Source organism: Mesoplodon mirus (assembly GCF_964341445.2).
Source record: "Mesoplodon mirus genome assembly, chromosome: 1".
Classification (NCBI taxonomy): Eukaryota; Metazoa; Chordata; class Mammalia; order Artiodactyla; family Ziphiidae; genus Mesoplodon; species Mesoplodon mirus.
In genome coordinates, this window is record NC_138976.1 from 215,210,083 (window position 1) to 215,229,335 (window position 19,253).

The 19,253-nt window shown below is 37.9% G+C and overlaps 2 protein-coding genes across 3 annotated transcripts in view; both read right to left on the reverse strand.

Annotated features, from left to right (window-relative positions):
• LOC309807278 (uncharacterized protein) overlaps positions 1–19,253 on the reverse strand; it is a gene marked incomplete at its 5' end in the record, with an annotated part of 66,874 nt that overhangs the window by 27,421 nt on the left and 20,200 nt on the right. The window contains 2 exons of the mRNA XM_082626648.1: positions 15,183–15,299; positions 17,293–17,532. Coding sequence (XP_082482774.1) covers positions 15,183–15,299; positions 17,293–17,532 — 357 coding nt within the window. The remainder of the gene's footprint in view (positions 1–15,182; positions 15,300–17,292; positions 17,533–19,253) is intronic.
• Positions 2,213–15,173, reverse strand: LOC309802612 (uncharacterized protein). 2 transcript variants are annotated; one of them, XM_082618304.1, is made up of 3 exons: positions 13,237–15,173; positions 10,087–10,118; positions 2,213–2,549 (listed from the first exon to the last, which is right to left on the reverse strand). In XM_082618304.1, the coding sequence occupies exons 1-3, from the start codon at positions 13,412–13,414 to the stop codon at positions 2,352–2,354; spliced, it is 408 nt and encodes a 135-aa protein (XP_082474430.1). In that variant the 5' UTR covers positions 13,415–15,173; the 3' UTR covers positions 2,213–2,351. The 2 variants fall into 2 exon arrangements, 1 of the variants encoding a protein (XP_082474430.1); XR_014293841.1 differs by lacking the exons at positions 2,213–2,549; positions 13,237–15,173 and adding an exon at positions 10,286–12,345 and having other exon boundaries at positions 8,873–10,118.

Sequence of the window (19,253 nt, forward strand, 5' to 3'; positions counted from 1 at the left end):
ATCCCGGGCACCACATCGAAAAGTAGCCCCTGCTCGCTGCAACTACAGAAAGCCCATGCACAGCAATGAAGACCCAATGCGGCCAAGAATAAATGAATAAATAAAAAAATAAAATTTATATTGAAAAAAACACCAGATTAGTAAAGACTCAAGAAAATGGGACCCATGAGGAGCAAGATAAATCAATTAAAATTGTTGCTAATCATACACAGGTGCTAGAATTAGGAGAAGAGTTTTAAAACAGTTATTGTCACTGTATTCTGTACAGTCACAAAGTTAAGTACAGGCATGGAACATAAAAGATTCAAATTGAACTTCTAGATGTAGATGAAAACTACAGTGCTTGATGTAAAATATATAATGAATGGGATTAACAGCACATTATGAATTTCTATAGAGAAAGGACATAAGGGAATAAAACAGAGAGGAAAAAATTAACAATGAACAGCAAATGAAGACCCAATGCGGCCAAGAATAAATGAATAAATAAAAAAATAAAATTTATATTGAAAAAAACACCAGATTAGTAAAGACTTCAAGTGACCAGATAAATATGTAACTGGAGTCCCTGTAGGAGTGTGAGGGACATGGGAGAGAAAATTTACAGAAATAATGCATGAAAAAATTTCAAACTGTAAATCTATACATCCATGAAGCTTAATGAGTCTCCAGCATAAGAAACATAAAGCTTCACCAAGGTATATCATAATCAAATTGCTCAAAATCAGTGATAAATATAAAATATTAAAAGCAGCTGGTGAAAAACAATTTTTACAAGGAAGGCAAGATAAAGATGACAAATTTCTTGTCAGAATCAACACAAGAAAAAAGAAGGAAAAAGACTAAAATAAAAAGGAATACAAAGAAACAGGAAATACAGGCCATTCAAAGGAAGAAAATAAGGCAGGAGAAAGGATCCCTGAAGAAACACAGGCATTAAAATTAGTATGCAGTCTTTAAACAACTGTTTCTACTATGCTCTAAGAGCTAAAGGGAAACCCAAAAGAGAACTAAAGAAAATCAAGAAAACTATAAACAAAATGAAAATATTTGGAAAGAGATGAAAATTACAAAACACAAAGAACCAAACAGAAATTCTGGAACTGAAGAATTCAATAGCTGAATTGAAAATCCACCATAAAAGAATGATAGCAGAATTGAGCCAGCAGAAGAATCAGAGAACTTGAAGACAGGTTATTTGATATTATCCTGCCTGAGCGGTAGAAACTAAAAAGAAAAAAAAAAAAAAAGTAGAGGGATTAAGGGAACAATGGAGTACCATCAAGTTTCCCTATGTTTGCATTATGTGAGTCCCAGATGAAGAAGAGAGAAAAGAGCAGAGAGATTATTTGAAGGATGAGGGCCAAAAGTTTCCCAAACTTGAGAAAACGTAAGTATGTACAAATTCAAGAAACTCAGTCATCTACAAAGAAGGTAAAACCAAAGAGGCCCACACTGAGATACATTAAAATTAGACTGCTGAAAGACAAAGACAAAGAGAGAACCTTGAAAGTAGTAGGAAAAAGTGACTTCTAATGTACAAGGCATCCATCCTCATTAAGATTATCAACCAGTTTCTCAGCAGAAATCTTGGAGGCCAGAAGGCAGTGGATGTTATACAGAAAGTGTTGAAAGGAAGGAAAAATAAAACCTTATCAACTGAGAATTTTATATCCAACTGAGAATTTTATACCCAGAAAAAATATCTTTATAAATGAAGATAAGAAGATATTAACATATTCCCCGTTAAACAAAACCTGAGGGAATTCATGATCACTAGACCATCCTAAAAAATGCTGCAGGGACTCCTCCAGATTATAATGAAAGGACACTAGTTTGAAGCCATATGAAAGTATAACGATCTCCAGTAAAGGTACACACGTGGGGAAATATTTAAAAATTATGATTTTGGTTGTAAGTTTACTCTTTATTTTCTACAGGATTTAAAAGAAAAATGTGTAAATGTCATTATAAAACTGTGCTGGGCTTCCCTGGTGGCTCAGTGGTTAAGAGTCCGCCTGCCGATGCAGGGGACACGGGTTCGTGCCCCAGTCCGGGAAGATCCCACATGCTGCGGAGCGGCTGGGCCTGTGAGCCGTGGCCGCTGAGCCTGCGTGTCCGGAGCCTGTGCTCCGCAACGGGAGAGGCCACAACAGTGAGAGGCCCGCGTACCGCACAATTAGACATATATAGAACAGTAAAAGACATATATAGAACACGCCACCCTGAAAGTGCAGAGCACACACTTTTTTTCAAGTGTACATTGAACATTTTGTTTAATACACCATATGTTACCTTACAAAAAGAACAGAAAAAAAGGGAAGAAAGTCTATGTGAACTACAGGATACCATTAAGAGAAATAATCTACACATAATTGTGGTCCCAGAAGGATGAGACAAAGAAAGGGATAGAAAGTATAGTTAAGGAAATAATGGCTGAGAACTTTCCATCTCTGCAGAGAGATCTGGACATCCAAGTTGAAGCTCATAAGTCCACAAACAGATTCAACCACAGAGATCTTCTTCAATGAGCATTGTGATAAAACTGCCTAAAATCAAAGACAAAGAGAGAGTTTTAAAAGCCATAAGAAAAAAAAAAAAGCATTACATGCAGGGGAAACTCTTTTTTTTTTTTGAGGTCAGAATTATCCTCTTTCCAAAGCCTGATAAGGATATGACTAGAAACAAAACCCACAGACCAATATTCCTGATGAATACAGATGCAAATCTATAAAGTAATATAAATCAACAAAATCTATAAATCAACAAAATACTAGCAATCCAAAATCAGTCACACAATAAAAGGAACATACACCCTGATAAAGTGGGATTTATCCCTGGGGTGCAAGGAAGGTACAAAATATGCAAATTAATAAATGGGATATACCACTTTAATTAATCAAAAGTTAAAAGTCTTATCATCTCAGTAGATGCAGAAAAACAACTGTACAAAATTCAAAATTCTTTCATGATAAAAACTCTCAACAAGTGGGAATAAAAGGAATATGCCACAAAACAATAAAGGTCATATATGACAAACCCACACCTAACCTCATACTCCACAGAGAAAGTTTTAAACCTTTTCCTCTGGAATCAGAAACAAGACAAAGGGCCCACTTTCACCCATCCTTTCAACAATGTATTGGTAGTTCTGGCCAGAGCAATTAGGAGAGAAAAAGAAGCAACAGGCCTCCAAATTGGAGGAGAAGAAGCAAAATTGTCTTTTGTAGATGACATATTATATGTAGAAAATCCTAAATACTCCCATGCAAAAACTGTTTAGAACTAATAAACAAATTTAATGAAGTAACAAGATACAGAATAAATATACAAAGAAATGCAGTATCGTTTCATTATGCTAGGAAAAAACTATCTGGCAAAAAAAAAAAAAAAAAATCCCATTAAAATAGCACCAAAAATAATAATACTTAGGAATGAATTTAACCGAGGAGGTGAAATTCTGTACACTGAAAATTATCAGACTTTGACAAAAGAAATTGAAGAAGTCATAAATAAACATAAAGATATATTCCTGGATTGGAAGAATTGTTATTGTTATAATATCCATACTACACAAAGCCATCTATAGATTCAATGCAACCCTATCAAAGAGTCAATGACATTTTTCACAGAAATATAAAATTGCTAAAATTAATCTGGAACCACAATAGACCCCAAATAGCCAAATAAATCCAGAGAATTTTTTTAAGTTGCAGACATGACACTTTCTGATATCAAACTATACTAAAACGCTATACTAATCAAAATAGAATGGTACTGGCACAAAAATGGACATACAGATAATGAAACAGAATTGAGAGTCCAGGAAAAAACTCATGTATGTATGGCCAACTAATATCTGAGAAGGGAACTATGAATATACAATAGTGAAAAGATAGTCTGTTCAATACATAGTATTTGAAAAGGTGGATATTCACATGCAAAATAATGACACTGGACCGTTTTCTTAAACCACTCACAAAAATTAACTTGAAATGTATTAAGACTTAAATATAAAGCCTGAAATCATAATACTCCTTAAAGAAAATGTAGGGAAAAGCCTCTTGATTTTGGTCTTGGCCATGATTTTATGTGTACAACACCAAAGCACAAACAACAATAGCCAAAATAAACAAGTGGAACTACATCAAACTTCTGCACAGCTTCTGAATACAGTAAAGGAAATAACAAGAAAATGAAAGGCAACTGACAAAATGGGAGCAAATATTTGCAAACCACATTTGATAAGGGGTTAATTCCAATATACATAAGAAACTCATACAGTTCAATATAAAATAATAATAATAATAATAATGATAATAAATAAATAAATAATCTGGTTAAAAAATGGACAAAGGACCTCAATAGACTTTTTTTTTCCACAAAGAAAACATACAAATGGCCTACAGAAACAGGAGAAGTTGCTCAGTGTTAGTAATCATCATTGAAATGAAAATCAAAACCTCAAAGAGATATCACCTCACACCTGTTAGAATGGCTATTGTAAAAATGATATAAATCACAGCAAGATCCTTTTTGACCCACCTCCTAGACAAATGGAAATAAAAACAAAAATAAACAAATGGGACCTAATGAAACTTAAAAGCTTTTGCACAGCAAAGGAAACCATAAACAAGACCAAAAGACAACCCTCAGAATGGGAGAAAATATTTGCAAATGAAGCAACTGACAAAGGATTAATCTCCAAAATTTACAAGCAGATCATGCAGCTCAATAACAAAAAAACAAACAACCCAAACCAAAAATGGGCAGAAGACCTAAATAGACATTTCTCCAAAGAAGATATACAGATGGCCAACAAACACATGAAAGAATGCTCAACATCATTAATCATTAGAGAAATGCAAATCAAAACTACAATGAGATATCATCTCACACCGGTCAGAATGGCCATCATCAAAAAATCTGTAAACAATAAATGCTGGAGAGGGTGTGGAGAAAAGGGAACACTCTTGAACTGCTGGTGGGAATGTGAATTGGTACAGCCACTATGGAGAACGGTATGGAGGTTCCTTAAAAAACTACAAATAGAACTACCATACGACCCAGCAATCCCACTACTGGGCATATACCCTGAGAAAACCATAATTCAATAAAAGTCATGTACCACAATGTTCATTGCAGCTCTATTTACAACAGCCAGGAGATGGAAGCTATTACACTAATAACTTAGAAGAAATGGATAAATTCCTGGAAAGACACAACTTAACAAAGATCATTAAAATTATGATATTAATAGCACTTTATCTTAAAGAAATTGAGTTCAAAATTAAAATTTTCAGACAGTTAAATATATAAAAATCAATCAAGGTAATGTATCGTTAAAAAAAAAAGCCACATGATCCTCTCAGTGGATACAAAAAACAGCATTTGACAAAACCAAATACCCATTAATGACTAAAAAAACAACTAGAAATGGAGAATTTCCCTGACTTGAATAATGTTTATGTTACCTACAAAACACATTCAGCTAACATCATTCCCACCAATGAAAGACTAAAGGCTCTCTCCAACTAAGATCAAAAACAAGACAAGGGATGTCTGCTCTTGCCACTTTATTCAACACTGTAATGGAGATTCCAGCCAAAACAATTAAGCAAGAAGAAATAAATAAAAGATGTCCAGATTGGAAAGAAAAGAGTAATACTATTTCTATCTACGTAAGACATTATCTTATATATAGAAAATCCTGAAGAACCCAAAGAATAAATAAACCTCTGAAAGCTAATAACTAGGTTCATCAAACTTGCAGAATAGAAAGTATGCAAAAATCAGTTGTATTTCTATACACTAGAAATGAACAAGCCAAAAATGAAAGAAAACAATTCTATTTACAATACTTTAAATAGAATAAAATACTTAGAATAACTTTAACAAAAGTATAAAACTTTCCCATTTAAAACAAAAATATTGAAAGAAATTTTAGAAGACCTAAATAAATGGAAAGACACATACCTCATATTCATGGATCAGAAAAGTTAGTATTGTCAAGATGGCAATACTCCAGAAATTGAGCAACAGATTCAATCCAACCCCTAACGAAATCTAAGCTCTATTCTTTTACAGAAAATGACAAACTAATCCTAAAATTCATGTGGAAATGCAAGTTACCCAGAGTAGCTAAAACAATCTTGATAAAGAAAAATCTTGGAGGGCTCACACTTTTTAATTTCAATTACTTTATGTTTAGGAAAAACACTGTGTTTCTCATCTATATTACTATAACATTCTACTCACAGAATACACTTCTGTATTCTCAATACTTCACTTCTGGTTACTGAAAGTGTAGAGGTTTTTCCCACTACCAAGCAACTCTGCAACGCCAGCAGGGTGTCCTACAATTCAAATCAGTTCTGATACTATCTACCTAGAGTTAGTATCAGATACAACAGGTTAGGGGTTCAGTCCCACAAGACTGCCTCCCCTCACACTACAGATGCTAACTGCACATACAGGTTGCTACCTGTGTTTCTGACCAATTAGCTATTAATAGGTTGTCCCCACATCCTCCTCCTCAGGTTCAGTTAATTTGTTAGAATGGATCACAGAACTCAGGAAACCAGTTTACTGACCAGATTTCCAGTTTTATTACAAAGTATACAACTAAGAAATAGCCAGATGGAAAAGCTGCATAGGGCAGAGCTTCCATGCCCTCTCCAGGGGCGTCATCCTCCCAGTACCGCACCTCATGTGTTCACCAACACCAAAGGTCTCCGAGTCTTACAGTTCAGAGATTTTTGTGGAGGATTTATTATGTAAGCATAATTGCTATTAGTAATTAAGTCAACCTCCAGCCCCCCCTCACTCCCTGAAGGTCAGCAGGTACGCTTCAAAGTCCCAACCCTGTAACCACTTGATTGGCATCCTTGGCAACAAGCCTACATCCTTAGGGGGTTTCCAAGTCACCTCATTAACAGGAACTCAAGCATGGTTGAGAGGGACTTGCTATGAATAACAAAAGACACCTTGATCTCTCTTATCACTTAGGAAATTGGGACGCTGTGCCAGGAACAGGGGTGATGAACAAATATATCTCTTACTATAAATCAGAATATCACACTATGCTGCTAAGACAGTACTGGTTTAAGAATAGACGCTTTAAGAATAAACTTAGAGAACAATGGAAGAGAATTAAGAGGCCAGAAATAAACCCCTACAACTATGGACAACTGAATTTCAACAAGGGTGCCATAATTCAATGAGAAAAATAGTATTTTCAACATATAGTGGTGGAACACTTGAATATTCACATGCAAAAGAATGAAGCTGCGCCTCTACCTCACACCATGTATAAAAATTAAATCAAAGTGAGTAACAGACCGTAGAGACTAAAATTATTAAATATGTAGGAAAAAACAGGATAAATCTGTTTGACTTCAGGTTAGGCAAAGTTTTCTTAGACTTGACAAAAACAAGCCAAAAAAAGAAAAAAAAAAGATCAACTGGAGAGTATCAAAATAAAAAAACTTTTATACTTCAAAGAACTCCATGAAGAAAGTGAAATCCACAGAATGGGAGAAAAAATTTACAAAAATTTAATTGAGACAGAGACTTATATCCAGATTGTATAAGAAATCTTAAAAGTCAATAATGAAAAGACAAATAACCCAACTTATAAATGGAGAATGAATGTGAACAGACATTTCTCCAAGGAAATATATTCCTTGGAGAAATGTCTGTATGTATGTGTGTGTGTGTGTATATATATATTCCAGCCAAGAAGCAACTAGCACATGCTTGACATTAGGGAGATGCAAATCATAACCATAATGAGATCCCACTTCACTCACTAGGGCGGCTTTAAAAAAAAAAAAAAAGACATAAAATAACAAGTATTAATGTAGATGTTGCCAAAACTGGAACCTTCATCATTGCTGGTGGGTTGGTAAAATTGTGCCACTGCTTTGGGAAATTGTTTTGGTAGCTTCTAAAATTGTTAACAGAGTTACAATATCACCTAGTAATTCCACTCAAAGTATATACCCAGGAGAACTGAAAACTCCTCACACAAGAATGTTTATACAACTGCTCATAGCAGCATTATTCATATTATTCATAACAGTCAAAAGAGAAACAACCCAAAACCCATCAATCGAAAAATGGATAAACAAAATGTGATATACCCATACAATCAAGTATTACTTGGCCAGAAACTGAAGTGGATTACTGATACATATTACAACATGGATGAACCTTAAAAAGATGATGCTAGGTGGAATAAGTCAGTCACAAAAGGCTATATATTGGGGGATTCCACTGATATGAAACCTCCACAATAGGCAAATCTCAAGAGACATAGAGTAGATTAGTAGTTGCCAGGGGTAGGGAGCAGAAATGAGGAATGACTACTAAAGGGTACTATTTTGGGGTGATGAAAATACTTTAAAATTAAATAGTGATGATAGTTCCATATCTCTATGAAAATACTAAAAAACATTGAATTGTACAAACTAAAAGGGTGAATTTTTGAAACATGAATAAACTTGTTACTTAAAAAAAAAAAATTCTGACAAAGAAAACTCCAGGTCTAGATTGCTTATGTAGAGAATTCTACTCTGAACTTTTAAAGGAAAAAATAATATTAATTTTATAGTACTAGGATTAGAAAGAAAAGAAATAGCTAACAACAAGCAACTAATTAAAGGCTATGACTAACGTATTTAGTGGTAAATTCTTTTGCATTAAATCCTAGTGTGCTCAAAAAAGAAATAAAAATGCATAGAGATTAGAAAGATATAAAAATATCTTTATTTACAAACAACACTAATTAATATATAAAATATTCTAAGGAGTCTTCAAGACATCTAGTTTAAGTAACAAGTGAATTTAGCAAGATAGATAAAATAGCAATATAGATTAGATTTTTACGAAATTCCAAAAAACAACTGGAAATTGAAGTTTTGTAAAATATCATTAAAGATAGCATCAAAAGATTGAAGGATACATCTCATAAAACAGATCGAGACAAGTACACTAAAAACTACAAAACACTGCAAAGGAACATTAAAAGCTAAGGAAAAGGAAAAAGATTTTTCACAAATTGAAAAATCCAATATTGTTAGATGTAAATTTTCCCCACAACGATACACAGGTTCAACAAAATCCTTATAAGAATACCACTAGTGTTTTAAGAAAAAACACATTCTTTTAAACTTTATAGAGAAAGAAAAAGAACCTGTAACAGCCAAAAGAAAAGCTTAAAAAGTTTATCTTTCCTGATGTGAAAACTTACTACACAGCCAGATTAACCAAAATAGTGCACGATTAGTATTAAGATAGAAATGTAGATAAATAAATCACAATAATATTCAGAAATAAGCCTAGCATATATAGTCAGTTTATTTCAACAGGTGCCAAGGCAACTCAATAGGAAAGGATATAACCAGTGCAGCAATGAGAACTTTAGCTACAAAAAAAAAAAAAGAATAACAATCCATATTTCCACACCATATAGAGAGATTAACTAAAAAACTCAAAGGCTTAAATATAACCTAAACCAATAAAATTTGTAGAAGAAAAATACAGGAAATCTGAATGATCTTTGCTTAGTCATATTCTTAAACAGGGGAAAAAATAGAATATGAAAATAAAGCAAATAATAAATTGGACTTCATCAACATGAAAACCTTTTGTCCTATTGTTTAGCAAATAAAAAGGGCAATCACAGATAAGGAGAAAAAAATTCCTAAAGGTTTATCTTATAAAAAGTCTTCTACCCAGATTGTAAAAAGAACTCTTTCAATTGAATTATAACAAGACAAAAAAACTCAACAACACAAATAGGTTGAGGATATGAACACACTTTTTATAAAATATACATGAATGGCCAAACAGCATATAAAAGTTGTTTAGCAACATTAGTCAAAGGGAAAAGCTAACTAAAACTCAAGTAGATAAAACATACTCCCACTACAAAGATCATAAGTCATCAGGTTTACAACACAAAATGATGGTGAGGATGTGGAGCAACTGGAACTACTGTAAGTTGCTAATGCCCACGTAAATGACACTTGCACTTTAAAATCATTTGGCAGTTGGTTTTTTTTTCTTCGTATACAGGCATACATCAGAGATACTGCAGGTGTGGTTCCAGATCACTGCAAAAAGGGAACAACACAATAAAGCGAGTCACAATTGGTTTCCCAGTACATATAAAAGTTGTGTTTACACACAGAGTAGCCTAATAAGTTTGCAACAGCATTATATCTTAAAAAACAATGTACATATCTTAATTTAAAAAACTTTATTGCTAAAAAATGCTAACCGTCATTGAGCCTTCCGTGCACGGTAATCTTCTTGCTGGTGGAGGGTCTTGCCTCAGTGTTGATGCTGCTGACTATTAATGGTGATGGTTACTGAAGGGTGGGGTGGCTGTGGCAGTTTCTTAAAATAAGACAACAATGAAGTTTGTCACTTCAGTTGACTCTTCCTTTCATGAATTATTTCTCCATAATACGCAAAGGTAATTGACAGCATTTTACCGACCATAAAACTTCCTTCAAAACTAGAGTCAATCCTCTCCAACCCTCTCACTACTTTATTAACTAAATCTGTGTAATATTCTAAAATCTTTTGTGCTCATTTGAAGGATCTTCACAGCATCTTGACCAGGAGTAGATTCCATCTCAAAAAACCACTTCTTTGCTCCTTTAAGAAGCAACTCCTCATTCATTAAATTTTTATCATGGGATTGCAGCAGTTCAGTCACATCTTCAGGATCCACTTCTAATTCTGATTCTTCTGCTTCTTCCACCACATCTGCAGTTACTTCCTTCACTGAAGTTTTGTACCCCTCAAAGTCACCCATAAGGGTTGGAATCAACTTCTTCCAACTCCTGTTCAGGTTGATATTATGACCTCTTCCCATGAATCACAACTGTTCTTAATGGCATCTAGAATGGTCAATCCTTTCCAGAAGGGTTTCAATTAACTTTGCCCAGATCCATGGAGGAATCACGATCTATGGCAGCCATAGTCTTACAAAAGGTATTTCTTAAATAATAGGACTTGAAAGTCAAAACTTGATGCATGGGCTGCAGAATGGATGTTATGTTAGCAAGCATAAAAACAACACTAATCTCACTGTACATCCCCGTCAGAGCTCCTGAGTGACCAGCTGCATTGTCAATGAGCATAGTTTAAAAGGAATCTTTTTTTCTGAGCCGTAGTTCTAACAATGGGCTTAAAATATTCAGTAAACCATGCTGTCAACAAATGTGCTGTCATCCAGGCTTTGTGGTTCCATTTATAAACCACAGGAAAAGTAGATTCAGCATAATTCAAAAGGGTCCTAGGATTTCCAGAATGGTAAATGAGCAATGGCTTCAACTTAAAGTCACCAGCTGCATTAGCCCCTAACAACAGATTCAATCTGTCCTTTCAAGCTTTAAAGCCTGGCACTGACTTCTCTTCTCTACCTATTAAAGTCCCAGATGGCACCTTATCCCTATAGAAGACTATTTCATCTCCAGTGAAAATCTGTTGTGTCATGTAGCCACCTTCATTAACTATCTTAGCTAGATCTTCTGGATAACTTCCTGCATCTTTTCCAGCAGCACTTGCTGATCCCCCGTGCACACTGATCTTACAGAGACGGCTTCTTCCCATAACCCTCATGAACCAAATTATACTAGATTCAACCTCTTCTTCGGCAGCTTCCTCACCGCTCTCAGGCTTCACAGAATTGAAGAGAGTTAGGGTCTTGCCCTGGATTAGGCTTTGGCTTAAGGGAATGTTGTGGCTGGTGGACCTTCTATCCAAATCACTGAAACTTTCTCTATATCAGCAATCAGGCTGTTTCACTTTCTTATCATACATGTGTTCACTGCAGTTAGCACTTTTATTCTCTTTCAAGAACTTTTCCATTGCATTCACAACTTGGCTGACTGTTTGGTGCAAGAGGCCTAGCTTTTGGTATATCTTGGCTTTCAACACAACTTCCTTATTAATTATTTCTAGCTTATAAGATAAATTAAGAAACATGCAACTCTTCCTTTCATTTGAAGACTTACAGGCCACTGTAGGGTTATTAATTGGCCTAATTTCAATATTGTTGTGTCTCAGGGAATAGGGAGGCCTGAAGAGCAGCAGAGAGATGGGGGAATGGCCAGTAAGTTGAGCAGTCAGAACACACACATTTATGAATTAAGCTTGCCATCTCATATGGGCTCAGTTCATGATGTCCCAAAACAATTACAATACAACATCAAAGACCACAGAGCACTGAAACAAATACAATAATGAAAGAGTCTGAAACACTGCCAGAATTATCAGAATGTAACTCTGAGACATGAAGTCTCACACATGAGACATGAAGTGAGCAAATGCTATTGGAAAACTGGCAGCAATAGACGTGGTTGACACAGGCGTTTACCACAAAACTTCAATCTGTAGAACACGTAATATCTGCGAACTGCAATAAAGTAAAGCACGATAAAAAGAGGTGTTCCTGTAGTTATAAATACTTGCCATGAGTCCCAGGGAACCACCCCTAGGGTCTTTACACAAGGGAATGAAAACATGGCCACACACAGACTTGGACTTAAATATTCCTAGTACCTTTACTTATGATAGCACCACTTTGGTAACGAACTAAATGTCTTATCAACAATTGGAAATGCACAGCACAGAATGGAACACTACTCATCAATAAGAAGAATAAACACAGATACATACAACAACATCCATGAATCTCAAAAGAATTATGCTTAGGGAAGGACGCCATACAAAAACTAGTACCTAAAGTATGATTCCATTTATATGAATTTTCAAAAAAAGGGAAAAAGTATTGAAGCAGAAAGGGGATCAGTGATTATCAGAAAATGGGTGGGAAGAAAGGACTGACTGAGAAAGGCCATAAGAAAATTTTCACATGGTTGGGAATTCCCTGGCGGTCCAGCGGTTAATAGTCAGCACTTTCACTGCCATGGCCCAAGTTCATTCCCTGGTCAGGGAACTAAGATCCCACAAGCTGCAGAGAGTGGCCAAAAAAAAAAAAAAAAAAAAGGAAAATTTTCAGGTGATAGAAATAACCTGTATCATGATTTTGCTGGTATAGCTGTACACATTTTTCAAAATTCATTGAATTATACATAGAAACTTGCTGAATTTTATTTTCTTTTAATTGTACCTCAATATGGATGATTTTTTTAAAAACAAAAGAAGAAACAAAATCAAATACACTCTAGGCGGAGTCGCATGATAAAGTAGGCTCACCAGATGAGACAAGGCGGCTGTAGTTCTCCAGCATCACTTCTCTGTACAGGGTCCTCTGAGCAGGATTCATATGCTGCCACTCCTCCTGGGTAAACTCCACAGTCACGTCCATGAATGACACTGATGTCTGTGCAAGCACATTTCCCATCAATTTGAAGATTTCAAAATTAGGTGACATGGATAATACCTTTGGAACTAATTCCTATCATGTTTCTGGTTAAGACAAAAACTGAAAAAAGGTTTTGCATTATCAAAGTCTGACAGTACATTCTTTATTTGCAAGGCCCTAGGGAAGCAGGCATGTTCATACTTTTGGCTCTGCTTTCAAAATCCATCCAAAAAATTTCAAAGTATTGATACAACTGCTAACAGCATCATTTCTTGAAAGGATTATTGAAACAGCCTGCCAACTCTTCTGTTTCCACCACTGTCCCACTAGAGTCCATTCTCAGAGTTACTATTTTAAATTATAAGTCAGGTTATGCCCTTTCTCAGCTTGAAATTCTCTAAACAACCTAGTAAACAGAGGTAAATATTGAATTCATAGATTAGGAGATTCAACATGGTGGAGATGTCAGTTCTCCACAAAGAGATCCATAGATTCAATGCAATCACAATCAAAAGCTTACCATGCTTTAGAATCACAAGCTAATTCTAATATTTATGTAGAAAAGGAAACAACCTAGAATATGAAAACAATTTTGAAAAAATACAAAGTTGGAGGACAGATATTACCTTGATTTTGAGACATACCATACAGCCACTAATCAAAACAGTGTGTGATATTAACTGTGTGTAGTATTAAATAAAAGAAACAAATCAAAGAGAAAGTTCAAAAATGATATATACACCCATATGTGCAAACACACATCTCCTTATTTGAGGTGTCTGGGCAACTCAATGCAGAAAATATATTCTGATAAAAATCATGCTAGACTAATAAAATTCCATTAAAAAAATAACAATAACCTTGATTCACACTTTGCACCACAAAAAATAATCAATTCAAAATGATCACAGACATCAATGAGTCTGTTTTCTGCTTAGATTTTAGAGTCAGAGGAACATATCACCTACCCAAAAAAGAAACTGGCAGCTGCTGTACTGAAGTGGAAACCAGCAGAATGAATGAGCGTATCCTCCCTCAACTCTCACATTTAGAAGATACTACCAGTACAAATTTCCAAGCCCATCCTCAGACCCTGAAATTCTAGATTTCTGGCAGGGCCAATCATGAACACATTTGGTTGTTTTCTGATCAGCATTCCCTCTATTAAAGTAAAAAATTTAAATATATGACAAAAGGAATTACTGACATAACAACAGATATAATAAGAGAATACTATCAACAAACTTACAAAAATACATTTGAAATACATAACAATGTACAGTTCTCTCTGAAAATGTAGTTTAAAAAAAAACCAGACTAAACCTATGGTTGTTTAAAATAAAGTGATTCAATTATCTACATCTATGTACAAAAAGGAGATGTACTCACAAAGCCCAATTTTAGAGGTGAGTTTCATGAAATTTATAACAGGGTTTTTTTCATATGAATTATATAGAGATAGACAGATAGAAAGAAAGAAAGGAAGGGCGGAGGGGAGGGGAGCAGAAAAAACAGGAGGAAAGGGCCACAGTAAGAGCAGTATAACCATGATAACACAGTTGGTTATGGACAGTATAAAACAAAATTATAAGCTAATCTAGTTGTGAATACAGGAATAAAAATTCAAAGATAATACTAACAAAAAATGTCAGTTACAAATTTACAAAAAGGTACTCAATATGATTCAGTGTACATTCATGACTCAAGTACAATCTTAAACCTATTATAAAAGGGAAATAACTTACACTGTTAAAGGATGTGTAACACAAGCTAAGAGCAATCTGAAATCAAGTTAACTCTATCACAGCACAAAGTAGCTGATGAATAAAGAGCTCACCTCAGATATGTTCATCTTCTGTAGCTCTTGGGAGAGTGTACAGGACGGTGAAGATTCTGCTGGGGGGACAGCATCCCGACCTACCCCTTCTCGATTTGGTAAAAATAATTTTTTCAACTGATTTAAATAAAAAAGACACAGGCTGAATACTTATTTTGTTTTCCTAGCAAAATTATTTACCCCTTGAGTTAGAGAATCTACAGAAAGCCCGGTAAAATGGATGGTGTGCTTCAAGATAATTTTTTTTTTTTTTTTTTTTTTTTCGGTACGCGGGCCTCTCACTGTTGTGGCCTCTCCCGTTGCGGAGCACAGGCTCCGGACGCGCAGGCCCAGCGGCCATGGCTCATGGGCCCAGCCGCTCCGCGGCACGTGGGATCCTCCCGGACCAGGGCACGAACCCGTGTCCCCTGCATCGGCAGGCGGACTCTCAACCACTGCGCCACCAGGGAAGCCCCAAGATAATTTTTAAAAAATTATTTAAGGGACTTCGCTGGTGGCGCAGTGGTTAAGAAACTGCCTGCCAATGAAGTGAACATGGGTTCGAGCCCTGGTCCAGGAAAATCGCACATGCCGCGGAGCAACTAAGCCCATGCGCGACAACTACTAAGCCTGCGCTCTAGAGCCTGCGAGCCTCAACTATACTGAGCCCGCGTGCCTCGACTACTGAAGCCCGAGCGCCTAGAGCCTGTGCTCCGCAACAAGGGAAGCCACCACAATGAGAAGCCCGCGCTCCGCAACAAAGAAGAGCCCCGGCTCGCCGCCAACTAGAGAAAGCCCGCGTATGGCAATGAAGACACAACAAAGCCAAAAATAAATAAATAAGTTTATTTAAAAAAATTATTTAAGTGGGTTGTAGTTTCTCAAACGGGACTCTTGGTAAGTTTCTTTTGATAACTGAACAGTATGAATGACTGTTCGACTCCTGGCTGTCACAATCTGGGTGAGCCTGGAGAAGTCACTGGCGCTCTCGAACACAAGACAGAAACAGGAGAGAAGGGGGCAGGGCACAACTTTTAAAAGAATGACCTAGCCACAGGACATGACAAGAACTGGTCAGAACCAACTAGATCCAAGATGGTGGAAGAGTCAATTTCCAGTAGATCTTGCGCCTCATTATACGCTCATTGTAATTGCAGCATTAGCATGATAAATGACACAACCAACAGCGCCGAGACATGAGGCCAACCATAAAAGGCCAAGAAGTGCGTGTTGGCCCAATTCCACCCCTTCTCCAAAATAGTTGGAATATCCCACTCGTTAGCCTACGAAGTTACCCATCCCATAAAAACAAACCACCCCATATTTCGGGGCCTCTCCAGTTTTGAGATTGCCCACACTCTGTGGAGTGTGATTCTCTCTAAATAAATCCACTCCTTACCTATCACTTAGTCTCTCACTAAAGTCTTTCTGTGATGCGACATAAAGAATCTGAGCTTCATTAAGTCCTGAGACCAGGTGTGTGATCTCAATTAAAAGACAATGGCTTCTGGCTGGGTTCCAGTCCCGGTACATGGTCTCCAGTTCCATCTGAGGTGCACAGTTTCAGGACCACCTCACCAACCTGAGACTCAGATTTGCTTTTTGTTATATGTGTGTTTAACGCAGATTGGTCATATCGCTATCACAAGATAATTGGGAGACTTGTGTAAACCACCCAATGAAAAGAACAAAGTGTCTTCTAAATACAACAGCTGTTACCACTCTTCCGCGGTTGGCACTTTGCTAACTCCTTTAACAAATGACATCATATGGAATTCTCAGATCAACCCAAGAAGCAGACATTATTCATAGCCTCCTTTGCATACGAGTGGCCTGACTCTTCCCCAGGTTACTTCTCCCGCCCACAGTACAGGTGACACGGCTGTACGTGACCGGGTCTCTCCCGCTCCAGAGCAGGGCTGCCCAGCACACCCTCCGCCCGCGCTTTCTGGTCCGCTCATGGCCAGCGTGACCACCGCGCTTTCCCTCCCACTGTCCGCCCCGGCGTCCCCCCGTCAGACGCAGGCGGGACCCAGCATTCCGTCCCCACACGCACCGTCGCCGCTCCTAACGGGTCTCAGCTCCACCTGCCCCCAGACTACGAGGCCAGAACCGGGATCGCCCCACCCACCTTCCCAGATCCGAGGTCCAGGCCAGACACGGGCAATGTAGGGACGGGAGGGGGGCGGCCCGAGATATCCTGCTTCCGCCCCCGCCACAAGAACGCCGCTCTCAAAAACCTCCTGGCAACAGTAAAGTCCCTGCCGGGATGCGCAGCTCCTGCACCGGCACAGCTCCTGCACCTGCGCAGACGTACAGGCTCTATAATCTCTTCACCTCGCCTGGGATGGCGGAAGGGAAGAGGCGGGACCTAGGTTGCACATGCGCAGAGGGAGACCCTCGGCGTGGGGGCGGTGTGGTGCAGAAAGACTACATTTCCCGTCGCTCCGCGCGGGCCCTGCGGTGACTTTGAAAGGAGCAAAGAGTTTAGCGCAGCCCAGTGGATATGTGGGAGAAAAGAAATGCGTCCCACAAGCCTGGGTCTCCGAGAGCTCGGATGGGGTTTGTCTCCACTCTGTGGGTCTTAAGACATCTCCATACCCCACCCACGTGTGGGTACAAGAGCAAACCTCGGAAAGCTCATGGCTGAAATCAGATTCTTCACATTGTTAAATCATGATAGTCTTGAGAAAGTGTCCTTCTGTTAGAATAGAATTTTCCATCTTTCCATAAATGAACCTACTTGGCATCTTGTGGGCTTCCTTTGTGAAGGACAAATAGCGTATTTTTTCTTCAAGAGTGAGTTCACAGGGTTAGACATAATCAGACACACTTCTTTTTCATTTATTGCAATTTTGAAACAAGGAGGACCCTGCAGAGCCCTCCCAGGTACAACAGCCTTTTTTTGTCCCCCGCTTCTTTGTAGGAAAAATGCTTCATCCTCCTAGACCTTCCCTGAGTTCCAAAGGGCAGATTCAAACAGTTACTGTTACCGAGTCCCAGCTTGCTCTGCTCGCTGCATGACAGGTTGATGAATCGGAGATGAGGTGTTGAGGCAAGGAATAGCACTTTATTCAGAAAGCCAGCACACGAGAGTGTCCGATAAACCATCTTACTGGGGTTTGGATGCCAGTTTCTTCTATAGCACAGAGAGGGGGAGGAGATGAGGAACTAAAGTAAAAGGGCCATAAGTTTTGCAGTTATCCCCTGGAATGGCCAGCCTCAGGGAGGGGATGTGTTAATTTCTTCCTTCTTGCAGCCATCCACAGGTGGGCGGGGTCAGATTGTTTCCCTGTAAGCGGAACAGAGCCAATTTAGCATAACATTCAGGCAGAGGGGCAGGGTTCCCTGAGGCAGGCCATTATGTATGATTATAATAACAAAAGCAACTAAAAGCAAAGGAAACAGATCCAACATGGAGTCATAATTGGCTCTTCCCGGTTACGATTATAGCAACCTTCCACTCTCTATCTCCTTCCCAAACTTAACCAATGTTAACTGCTGCTTTGCCCTGACTTTATTTCGGTGCAGACCACTAGAGGAATACATTTTTCAAAAAGGAGCTATTCTTTTTTTCTACTTATTTACAATTTGTTTTGACTCTTACTTAGGGTATAATCATGTTATCAGGTCAAACATTTTACAGCTACGCCATACCTTTTCTTGGTTGCATTTTTTAAAAATTAATTAATTTATTTATTTTTGACTGCATTGGGTATTTGTTGCTGCGTACGGGCTTTCTCTAGTTGCTGCGAGCGGGGACTACTCTTCGTTGCGGTGCGCAGGCTTCTCATTGCGGTGGCTTCTCTTGTTGCGGAGCATAGGCTCTAGGCATGCGTGCTTCAGAAGTTGTGGCACGTGAGCTCAGTAGTTGTGGCTCGCAGGCTCTAGAGCTCAGGCTCAGTAGTTGTGACACACGGGCTTAGTTGCTCTGCGGCATGTGGGATCTTCCTGGACCAGAGCTCGAACCCATGCCCCCTACATTGGGAGGTGGATTCTTAATCACTGCGCCACCAGGGAAGCCCGGCTGCATGATATTTTATTTTGGGGGGGTATATCATTTACTTAATAAAACACTCTTTGATGGGTATT

Excerpts from the sequence above, each read along its gene's own strand:
- LOC309802612 (XM_082618304.1), bottom strand. The coding sequence starts at position 13,414 with ATGTCACCTAATTTTGAAATCTTCAAATTGATGGGAAATGTGCTTGCA. Across the intron at positions 10,119-13,236 it reads CAGCCGCCTTGTCTCATCTG|TGATCTGGAACCACACCTGC; the intron begins GTGAGCCTACTT and ends CCCTTTTTGCAG. Across the intron at positions 2,550-10,086 it reads ACACCTGCAGTATCTCTGAT|GCAGTTTTATCACAATGCTC; the intron begins GTATGCCTGTAT and ends CTTTGATTTTAG.